Raw genomic sequence first — 12467 nt, forward strand, 5'->3', positions numbered from 1 at the left:
CATTACTCACTGACACATTTTAAAAGATCCACAGGTGGAGCTAATTATTTCACTTGTGATTCTGTGAGGAGACCTGGAAAATGGGCACTGTTTGGGGTCCTGAGGACCAAGTTTGAGAACCTGTGCTTTAGATCTATTGACGTCAGAAAATCATTTTCTTATACCTGCCAGAATAGATTTTATGGTTTCCACATGAAATGTCTCTACCTTCAAAAATGTGTTCAATTGTCCGAGGTCCAGGACTGTCTGAATCCTCCTGTAGATTTTTCGACCGGAAATATTAGAGCATAAAAACCTCTTCTTTCTGATCACGGGACAATTTTCACAGCTTATGAATTTTTCTAAAGCCGTTTTCTAGTGCCTTGATCTACAAAGTTACCACCAGAACCTCTGATTTCACAAATTTGTTCATTTTTGGTTTCTGAAAATTCTATACTTAAGACACCACATCCATAACCCTTCTGTCTAGAACAGACTACTCCCATTGCTTGGCGAATTTCAGGAGCCCTTTATTTGCATGGATGCGGGGAACTTGTAGCATTGCCTCTCTTGTAGGACTGGCGAAAGGACGGCCTTGTCATCCCTGAATAGTATGTTACTATATTGCCATCCAGGTCTATAACTTCTAGCTTCCTTAAACAGTTGTTTAGAAAATGGCATAGGGTACCTGCTCCGACTATCCTGAGTTAATTTTGCAGATTTACTTCCCGTTATTTACTGTATTATTGCCTCCTATTTATTACCTACATATGGTAATACATTTTTTTTCTATTTTTATTATTTTTCGATTGGTTTCTGAATGAACATCAGCTGCCCATAAATGCAACCATAGAGCTCTTTCTCGCCATCACTTACTGAGAATTCCAATACACCAAATGAGGTCTCACACAGATAATCTATAGCTTATTTTCATTATTGTTAGACTTCCTCTGTAAATTTTTTTTTTCTTTTAAGGAACCCTTAATATAGCCCGTTCTTCAAGGGGGTGGTAGTTTCGGATACAACCTCCTCTGCTGCTGCATTGCCTCTAGGAATAGCACACCAAGCTAGGAACTGCTCATAATTAATCAGATACATCTGATTAATTCTCTTGATATTACCCAGCAGGGCCGGATTAAGATCTGTGGGGGCGGGGCCCCTGGGCAAAAAACTTGTGGGGGCTCCTACAGCGGCATATTAAGACAAGAGGGTGTACGTGTGCATCCCCATTCGGAGGCCCCTCCTCTCTCCCCAGCGGTCAGCAGATTGACGCGGTTGACCGGCGTCAGCAGCAACAGTAGACTACGTGCACAATGCTGGGAAAAAGGCAGTGGCAACCATTTTCTGGCATTTTGTGCAGGGCTGAGACACCTGATTCAGGACCTCGTAGAGATATTGGCAAAATATGGGAGCAGGGTGCGCTGTGCAGACCCCCACTGGACTCAGCACCGCACACCCTGCACCCAGATAAATATCTATATTATTAGATTTACTTATAGAGATATATATATATATATATATATCTGTAAAGATATATGGTACTGTGCAGCATTTATTCTACACCTGCCTAAAACATTTGCAAAGTAAGAATGCTTTAAATAATAGAACGGTTTGCATTTTTTAATTGATACAAATAAACTATCAAGTGAATGAACAGAAGATAATTTAAAATCAAACAGCATCAATTCTTCTAGGTACACTTGCACACAGTTTTTGAAGGAACTCAGCAGGGAGATTGTTCCAAACATCTTGGAGAACTATCCACAGATCATCTGTGGATGTGGGCTTGCACAAATCCTTCGGTCTCTTCCTGTAATCCTAGACAGACTGGATGATGTTGAGATCAGGACACTTATATTTTTGAAAGCATTCTTACTTTGCAGCATATTAAAATATATTAAAAAGAACATAAAAAAGTGTGATTCAAGTTAGAAATAGTGTATTAGAATAGATTGTATGACCAGTACACATCTGTATATATATTTATTAGTGGGGGAATAGGGCTACAATTATATATTATGTTAGATGTCACATATATACTAGTCAATTTGTTGACTACATCTATTCCCTCCCATCAAGATCAATATATTTGTGACATCTAACATAATATATAATTCTAGCCCTATTCCCCCACTAATAAATATATATACAGATGTGTACTGGCCATACAATCTATTCTAATACACTATCAACATTCTGCCATTCTTTAGGCATAATTTCCTTTATTGGGAAAATACCTGCTTCTTTAGACCAGTCTTCAAACAGCAAATCCTGATCATCACCACAGGTTATAAATCATAGATGTATAAATATTCTGCAATAAATGATCCACATTAAATATTCTGATATCTTGAACTTCACTAGAAACAAAAGGACTTTCTCCATTAATTTTAGCAGCTAATTAGACTTACTGGCAACAGGTGTAGTTACCTTCACACAATTACTGCAAAACCTTACATCCCAATTTCCTGAGAAAGCTTTATCACAAGCAGCAAAGATTTGAGAGATGTTTCTTTCTTGCAAACGCTCTTCCTAGTTCCCATAGCTGGAGACACCCTGCAGATAAAGATAGTATTACTATACACCCTGACTATAAGAAGAAGGTACCTTCTATGACAGGGGTCAGGGAACTTTTTTACCCCAAAATATATTTAGATACGCCGTTACCCCCCTGGATTTGAAGGGAAGAAAATCATATAGTAGTGCCCCCATATAATGCCCCTATAGTAGTGCTCTCATATAGGGCCCCTGTAGTAGAGCCCCCATATAATGCCCCTGTAATAGTGCCCCCATATAATGCCCCTGTAGCATCCTCCCATAGTTATGCCCCTTTAGTAGTGCCACTTGTACAAAGGAAAAAAAAAAACCACTTACCTTAATCCCCGCTCCTGCATCCGCCGCCATCCTGTCCGCCCGGCTGCTCCTCGGAACTCTGGGAGAAACGTCATGACGTCTCTCCCATAGTGCGCATGGGGAGAGCCAGAAGCTGGAGTTCAGAGAAAACTCCAGCCTCCGGCTAACGCGGCGCTGCATGGAAGGTGCCGGGCGCCCGCTGGTAATATCTCAGCGGGCGTCCGGCCTAAAGCCTACCTGCGGCGCCGGGCTGGAGGAAACTGGCGCTGCACCTGACGCCAGTGACCTCCATTCCTGGGGCTCATGGACGGATAGCCGGGCATGCAATGATTAATATGCATGCCCGGCTGTCCATCCATTTCATTTTTACCACTTTTTGGGGTAATTTACCCCTGTTCCCCAACCAGTGTTCTATGAAGACTTACCTTGGCTGGGTACATGCTGCCTTTTGGGGAGGGCTGTTGATCCATGCTGACTCTGCTACACAATAATAGGTACGTGGACACAGTAACAGCTTTCTGCGGTGAGCGGAGGACAAAAAGCAGCTCCATATGCTCCGGTGTCTGGTGCAAGCTTTTCAATGCCTCTAACCTTTGACTCGTGCAGGTACATGAGCAGACCGTCCCGCATAGCCCGATGGGTCGGCCGCATTTCTGGCACTTCCACTCACAGCCAGAACCAACTCAGCATTACTGCGGGGGAAATAATGTCTGGGCTTCGGATGGTGAACATCAGCAAACAGACCACCTGTTCAGCATCTCCACAGAGAAAAAAAAAAAAAGACTATATACCGTAAGTGGGAGGTCTCTAGGGGAAAACAAATTTTGTGTAGAACTAAGGGAATGGGATGTAATCCTAGAGTGATGGCTGTCATGAAGTAGAAAGAAGCAACATTATGACATCTGGTCAGGCTTACAAAAATTGCCTAAAAATATTAACACCTCTACTCTGATGCAACCTGATACACTAAGCATCAACAGAATCGTGGAGGACAATGTACAAATTAGAATGTCACACAGTCCCTTTGAACACTGGGAGGAAAAAAAAAGGCAATTTAGAGCCCCTTGTAGAAACTAGCTTTGCTTTACTTAAGCTGCCCACCTTCCAGTGCGTACTCGGAAAGAGTGTTTAGCACAGCCGGGAACCTTGTGAGTGATCGGCTTAGGAGGCTACATCCTAAAAATGTGGAAAAACTGATGTTCATAAAAATGAAATGAAAGTAAAGTCTTCTGCTCTGGTAGGTTCTAGTAGGGGAATGAGCCAATATTGCGTGATAATGATAACAACACTGATATCTTACAACTGTACATACAATTAACAGTACTGTTAGCTACCTAAAGCCCATTGGTAGCTTGTTTTGTGGGATCCCAAACAAACCAAGCACTTCAGCCACAAAATTAACAGTCCTTGTCGCTGAAGTGCTTGGTTTGTTAAACTGTGCATGTCCTTTTCTATATACAACTTGAGGATGGGTGGGAGGGTCCAAGGACAATTCCATTATGCACCACTTTTCTTTCCATTGTACTTTACTAGGTCATTGTTGACAGGCTTCTGGTTTGCAAGACCCATTTCTGTTTTTCTTTTGTTAATAGTTGTAGCTGTTTCTCTGTTCGTATAATCAATCAATGGCATGCTTTACCTGGCTTCCACACTACATGTTCCCAGGCCCATGTCTGTTTTTCTGTTCTTTACAGTTATAACTGCTTCTCTGTTCGTATAATCAATCAATGCTTTACGTGACTTTCACTAAATAAATAGTATTAAATACTCCACCTCCACTTCCCTGTACTGGCCTTGGGCCTCTGATCTAGTTTCTTGATTAATGAAAACATTCTAGACCATCATATAAGTTTATATTACACTGCCATCCTGTCTGCCATTGTTTCCTAGAGTGCTCTATTCTTTTAAACTGCCATATGTTTGCGTTACATTATTTAGCATTATGATAAGCACATAAATGTGTGATTCAGCATCTACTAAGCATTTGTCCTTATTATCAAGTCATCACGTTCATAATTCTGACCTTTAACTGCTCCTTTACACACCAGTTTCTTGTGGGGAAGGGGCTATGTAGCATGGCTGCATCTGGTTCGTGATTTTTTTTAACATGTATGCTTTTCTAACACGTACCAGTGTATGTCAAATCCCTTATTTTGCCCTGGATGCAGTGCACTGCTTCCCAAACTACAGTAAATCTACACTTCTATTTCTGCCAAGTAAATTGCATTCTATACTATTTGAACTTTTGCCCAAGATAAAGAACACACGTAGAAATATGCCAAATAAATTGATCACTGGTGTGTTCACAATTAAGGTGTCCAATTGCACAGCATATATATTCAATTATACCTACCATTCACCCCCAATTCATCAATTAGATTTATTCTTGCTTGTTCAAAAAATTGCCATTTTGGTAGATTAAACTAGGTACTAAGACATTAGAAAGATGAGTCATTTGCAGCTTGTACATGCTCCTCTCTATCTTCACCAAAAAGCTGGGATTCTAGTACAAGAAGCAATATCTTAAAACGGCATAAACCTTCACAAAGAGAGAACAATGCCTGACGGTGTCATAGTTCATTTTATTAATAGCCTGCACTTTTAATCTTGGAATACCATTGGACAATTAATAAATTCATGCAGCAATTATCAGTTTGATGTAGTTTGAGAGTGACAATTAAGGTTAGGACGCCAAATTCTATTTGACTTTATTTTGCAAGTGAAGATTGAGCTTATACAAATTTTAGCAGCACAATTGTTGGTACTTGATAATGGCCCAAATGCATTATGGAAAGTGTAATCTCAATTTGCCAAATATAGTTTTTACATGAAGTAAATGTAACTAGTACACAAAGTGAAATACATTTTTTTACATGCTATAAATCTTTAATAACCATATAGTAGTATGTAACAATACCACATACTCCATTTGCGCAAAATAAACATCTGCATCTGAGACATAAAAATGACTGTAAATCTAAAATATTTTAATTGTCATTCAGTTGTGAGTAGCAAAACAAACATGCTTTTATGGCTAAGTGCAAGCGAGCTTCAGGAGTTTGCCAAAGATGCGCCAAGTCCACTATGATGTGAAAGCAATAATATCGAACAAATGTATGCCGGGTGTCTTAGCGTCTAGCCACGGGGAGGGAGGGGGGGGGGGGGGTAAGATTAAGGTTAGGGACCCCCCCGGGGGGACTTAGGGATATGCACACCCCGGGAGTGCTAGGCTTAGGCACCACTAGAGTGGTTAGGATTAGGCACCCCCCCTCCCCCCGGGAGGGTTAGGGCGCAGGGAGGGGGATTAGGTTTAAGCACTAACGGGGGGATGTTAGAGTTAAGCACTCCTAAGGGTTAGGGGGGGAGAGGGGCGGGTACTTACCTTCAGCTGTCGGGATTTCGACCAGCCGGGCTGCCGTTGTCGGTATTCGATCCGCCGGCATTACATACAGATTTCAATAGCATGATAGTAACTGATCACTGTGCATAAAGACTTTCAAAGAGCCACCATGCTATGAAGTCCTGGCAAAAATCTGATGCTTATGTGCACTTAGCTTAAAAGACGAAACATGATAAAAGAGGTTATATTAAATTAGTGCATATAATTGTTTCAATTGATTTCATAGTAACAAATCAAAAAAGTATGTAAAATGTGGAGAAGTACAGGCATTCCACAATCTGGCTTTGTTTTGTACATTTAAGTTAACATGTCCCAAAGGCAGCAGCAGCAAAGGGCAGTCCAACAAGCAGTTAAACAGGCACTTTCACCAGAGTCATCCCTTCTTCTTTCTTCTACAACATACACTAATAAAAAATAAAAAAAAGAGAATGAAAAAAAATATTCAATTTCAGCTATTGCAAGACAAAATATACCAATTCAATTTAATATTAAGTACCCTCCATAGTTCTTTATATAACTCTAGCTGGGATACAGTGTTGAAGACTGGACCCTGAAGTACACCTGCAGCCTTTATTTGTTTACATTGTCCTCGCCAATAACCCCATTCCATTCATCCTGAAAAGGACCCCACTGTTTGCTAACATGCATGCAAACAGTGCTGTAACTGCCGTGGGTGCTAGGGGTGCGGCTACTATGGTGCTTGAACTGCCTCTGTGGCCCGCCGCTCCCCCTGCACCCAGTCACGCACACAAGGTGGGCTGGTACAGTCCTGTTGATTTGGTGCCGGCCCACCTGCAGGCAGACATGGAGAGCGCTGCCGGTAGCGAGGCAATCACAGCTTGTGGACCAGCAGGCAATCAGCAGTGGCAGCTCCTGATTGGCTGCCGGTCAGCAAACTCAGATTGGTTCACGACCGGCGTCGAATTCAAATTGCGTCAGTGCTGTCTGTCCAGGTCTGCCGCAGCACAAGCTGTAATTAGCTAGCAGCCCTGCACCAAATCCACACCTGCTGTGGATTTAGTGCAGGGTCAGAGTAAGCGTTCACGAGTCAATCGGAGCTTGGGGACCGGTGCCAGATTCAAATTGTGCCAGCGCTGTCTGTCCATGTCTACCACTGCCTGCTGGTGTGCCAGCTGAAATTATCTGGCGGCCCGGACCCAAATTCACACCTGCTGGCTGCTGTTGGCACACAGAAGGAGACGAGAGGCTGCTGGAAGGACACGGAAGGTGAGTTGCTGGGGGGGGGGCATAATGTGTAAGGAGCACTACCATTGTGTACTACTCCTGTGGAGTAGTACATAGCACCCCCAGATCTTCCTGCATGTTCAGTTGATCTGGGGATGCGGTGTGCGATTCCATGCAGTGCTATGTGGGTGGGGGAGCCGGCATATCAGGCGGTTGTCCACCTGATTGCACAGTGTGTGGGGACCACCTGTATGTCGGACATCAGATCCCCCGTTGAGTCAGAAAGTGCATATCGCACTGTGTATGGGCGGCTCAACTAGGGAATTAATATGAATTGGCATGAGTCAAAGTTTGACACTTGCTCAGCCTGTGAGACTAAAAGGATACTTTTGTAGCTTTCACACAGGTTTTTGGCATACTGCCAATTTCCACTGAAGCCAGCCCCTTAACCTGTGTAATGTAATGCTGGTTACACACTTGTCGAATCTGCAGGAGATCCGACTCCCGACCGACATTGGACAAGTGTGTACCCACCGTTGACCAACCCGCACACCCAATCCTAATCGCCTGTCGGGTCTCCTGATTTTTAAACATGCTTAACAACTAGGAGACTCGACCAGCAACCAGGCGACCAATATTGTAGTGTGTAGGCTGTGGAGACTTGAGCTGGCGACTGATCTTCGGTCCCGGCAACTCAACACACTATCAGCGTTGTGGCGGTGCGGGATCCGAAGGGATCCCTGCACCATCTGCCACTGCTGCTGGACTTTAAATATTTACCTGTGCATAGCTCGGCGTGCATAATACCGGCGCCGTATTTTCCATTTCAAAAATGGCGCCCTTACACCAGCTAATACTAAACAGCGCGAGAAGGCGGAAGGAAGTCCAATGGCGGAGGAGAAGCAATGAAGAGCTCCTGAAGAATGAAGACACTGGGGAAGTCCTGGATGTGCGGCAGCCATGTAAAGGAGCTAAAAGGCTGCTTCCCCCCTAGGTGAAGGTGTAGGAAAATAAATTAAAAAAATTGTGTTTGTTTTAATTTTAATTAATTTTTTTTTTTTTTTTTAACAGGGGCCTTAATGCCCCGCCTGCTGGTACTTGTTGTGGTTCTCCAAGTATCAGCATGCGGGGGAGGCTTGATGAGACCTGTAGTTCCGCCTGTAAAAAACAATATTAAAAACTTTTACTAATGAACTATCAACTCGACACCCATAGCCCCAAGGGTGTTGGGATCGCCCCGGGCTTCAGCCCTGGCCTTTGGTGCCCTGGAGATGGGGGACCCCTTTATTGGGGGTTCCCCTCTTCCCCAGGAATCCCCGGCCTGGACTGACTAGTTAGGTGGGGATGAATGCTTTGGCCGGGGAACCCCATCAAGTGTGTCCCCTGGTTATGGCATTACCCCCCTGCTAGTGGAGCCTGGTGCTGGTTCTGAAAATATGGGGAACCCATACTTGTTTTGTTCTTCGTATTTTTAGAACCAGTGCCAGCTCCAAGAGCCTGGTGCTGATTAATCAAATATGGGCGACCCCGACATGATTTGTTACCTGTATTTTTTTTAATCAGGGCCAGCTCAAAAAGACTGGGGCTGGTTATGCCTCTGTGGCGGGAACTGTATTTTTTTTTTTTTAATCCTTTCCCGTTCCAATTATCAGGTTATTAATTCTCAACCTCCCCCTCTTCACCATTATAATTAAATTCCTCATTAATAAATCCCCTTTCCTGCATAGTGAGATTGGACAAGTTAGTAGCGAGGCTTGGATGTAGAATCTGCAAGCAGGTCTTCAGTAGAATTGTATAAAAACAGTCTGATCTGCCATATATTGAATAAGTGTGTACCCAGCATGAATACCCCATTTTTAGGGATTGAGTGACAGTGTGTGGCCCTGACGAAGGCGAAACCTAGGCAAAAATCTAATCCTGGTCAACCACCAAGCCAAATTTGGTAGAACTAGGTCTAAAACTGTGGCCGTGCATAAATGACAAACAGATACGCTTTCTTGCTTATATATAGATAGTTGAAGGCTGGTTGTGGATGGTAAATGAAATCTCAAAATAAATAAAAATAGCATATAAAAATAGAACAAAAAAAAAAAATATTACTATTCTGCAGTGCTCAGATATTATTCAATAGAAGTACTCAAAGAAAAATTATATTTTAAAATATCACACCTTGGCACACGCGCATATATATATATATATATATATATATATATATATATAGTGAAACGGGGTACTTGAAATGAGGATTTCAGACAGGCAGGTATTTTTGGTAAAGCAGTGTTTTTTTAATAGCAGCAAACACTGCACCTTAGCAAAGGTGTGTTTAGGCCTGCAGACATACAGTCAGGTGCATAAATATTGGGACAATGACAGAATTTTCATATTTTGGCCTCTATTCACCACCACAATGGCTCTGACATGAAACAAACAAGATGTGCTTTAACTGCAGACTTTCAGATTTAATTTGAGGGTAATTACATCCAAATCAGGTGAACGGTGTAGGAATTACAACGGTTTCTATATGTGCCTCCCACTTTTTAAGGGGCCAAAAGTAATGGGACAAACTAAACAATCCTAAATCTAACTTTTTGATACTTTGTTGCAAATCCTTTGCAGGCAATTACAGCCTGAAGTTTGGAGCGCATAGACATCACCAGACGCTGGGTTTCATCCCTGGTGATGCTCTGCCAGGCCTCTACTGGAAATGTCTTCAGTTCCTGCTTGTTCTTGGGGCATTTTCCCTTCAGTTTTGTCTTCATCGAGTGAAATGCATGCTCAATCGGATTCAGGTCAGGGGATTGACTTGGTCATTGCATAACATTCCACTTTTTAGCCTTAAAAACTCTTTAGTTGCTTTTGCAGTATGCTTCGGGTCATTGTCCATCTGCACTGTGAAGCGCCGATCAATGATATCTGCAGCATTTGACTGAATATGAGCATATAATATTGCCCGAAACACTTCAGAATTCATTCTGCTGCTTTTGTCAGCAGTCACATCATCAATAAATACAAGGGAACCAGTTCCATTGGCAGCCATACATGCCCACACCATGACACTACCACCACCATGCTTCACTGATGAGGTGGTATGTTTTTGATCATGAGCAGTTTCTTTCCTTCCCATCACTCTGGTACAAGTTGATCTTTGCCTCATCTGTCCGTAGGATGTTGTTCCAGAACTGTAATGGCTTTTTTAGATGTTGTTTGGCAAACTCTAATCTGGTCTTCCTGTTTTTGAGGCTCACCAATGGTTTACATCTTGTGGTGAACCCTCTAAATTCACTCTTGTGAAGTCTTCTGTTGATTGTTGACTTTGACACATATACACCTACCTCCTGAAGAGTGTTCTTGATTTGGCCAACTGTTGTGAAGGGGTTTTTCTTCACCAGGGAAATAATTCTGTCATCCACCACAGTTGTTTTCCGTGGTCTTCCGGGTCTTTTGGTGTTGCTGAGCTCTCCAGTGCGTTCTTTCTTTTTAAGAATGTTCCAAACAGTTGATTTGGCCAAGCCTAATGTTTTTGCTATCTCTCTGATGGGTTTGTTTTGATTTTTAAGTCTAATGATGGCTTGCTTCACCGATAGTGACAGCTCTTTGGATCTCATATTGAGAGTCGACAGCAACTGATTCCAAATGCAAATGTCACACCTAGAATCAAGTCCAGACCTTTTACCTGCTTAATTGATAATGAATTAACGAGGGAATAGCCCACACCAGTCCGTGAAATAGCTTTTGAGTTGATAGTCCCATTACTTTTGGCCCCTTAAAAAGTGGGAGGCACATATAGAAACCGTTGAAATTCTTACACCGTTCACCTGATTTGGATGTAATTACCCTCAAATTAAATCTGAAAGTCTGCAGTTAAAGCACATCATGTTTGTTTTATTTCAAATCCATTGTGGTGATGAATAGAGGCCAAAATATGAAAATTCTGTCAATGTCCCAATATTTATGCACCTGACTGTACAAGCACATAACATAAATAACAAACAAACATATGTCTCAGCACTCCTTGTGCTAATCAGTCAGCAGTGGTTTGCAGCCACAATTTGGGCTTGCTCTCCCAGTATAGCCCTTGGAACCTCCAAGTCCTGGCACCCTAATGCTAACCACCACTACCCCCAGCCTATCACCAGGCCAGGTTGTCCGGCATCAGAAGCCATGAGCAACATGTGTGAGAGTTTTAAGCCCTTTATGTGCTGCTGACTTCCTGCTGGCTCTGGGCGGCCTGGAAAACCCAGAATTCTATTTTTCCAGTTTGAGTTGTGCAGCCCAGAAAACCTGGAATAGGTACAGAATGTGCAAATCTTGTTTTCCTCTCCATTGGAGGGAGCTGATCCCACCAGAATTTGGGCAATTCAGGTGAGAGACCACCCCTCTCTCCACGAATATATATATATATATATATATATACACACACACACACACACACACACACCCATACAACTCACACATACATACATAATATATATAGAACCATGTATGCAGCACATCTCTTATACCACTTTCAGATATAAATCCCTGTCTTCAAACCAGGGATTTATATATCAGGTCTTCCGGCATTCAGTGGGAGCTTGGAGATGATCAATTTGTTTTAGGCGTGACCTGGGTCATTAAGACCCGGGCCACACCTTTCACACTTGAACCAGGTCATCGACCCAGGTTGCAAATCCCAGGAATAACCCTGATAGTGAGTTTTCCTTATAATTGAAAGAGTTTTAATATACTACAATATACTACACTAGATGGTGCTCTTTTCTCACCCATTTCTTTATTTCCCACGATATATACACATAATCAAACTCGGGTAGTTTTCAGGGTTTACCGCGGGTCGTTCTGTGGCACACTGCAGTGCAAAAGTCGCGATCAGGGTCACGATGACTCAGATCGTGCCGCATGCCGCCTGATTGGCCGGCTTCAGTGGAGCTTGGAGGTTACATCATCTCCAAGCGTCCACTGCAGCCAGCACTGGTCCAAGCAGCGCACCCCTTCTGCTCTCCCTGGCTCTGGACCGCAGCGGATTCAGGTAAGAGGGTCGGGAAGGGCGATG

At 42.9% G+C, this 12467-nt stretch overlaps 1 protein-coding gene across 2 annotated transcripts in view; it reads right to left on the bottom strand.

Moving 5' to 3' along the window:
- Positions 1-5394: 5394 nt before the first annotated feature.
- CYSTM1 (cysteine rich transmembrane module containing 1) overlaps positions 5395-12467 on the bottom strand; it is a 105792-nt gene continuing 98719 nt past the window's right edge. For both annotated transcript variants that reach the window (XM_088451163.1, XM_088451156.1), the window contains exon 3: positions 5395-6636. In XM_088451163.1, the coding sequence (XP_088307289.1) occupies positions 6530-6636 (107 nt within the window). In that variant the 3' untranslated portion in view covers positions 5395-6529. The remainder of the gene's footprint in view (positions 6637-12467) is intronic.

Source organism: Taudactylus pleione, unplaced genomic scaffold, assembly GCF_031769625.1.
Source record: "Taudactylus pleione unplaced genomic scaffold, aTauple2 ptg000025l, whole genome shotgun sequence".
In the NCBI taxonomy this organism is placed as follows: Eukaryota; Metazoa; Chordata; class Amphibia; order Anura; family Myobatrachidae; genus Taudactylus; species Taudactylus pleione.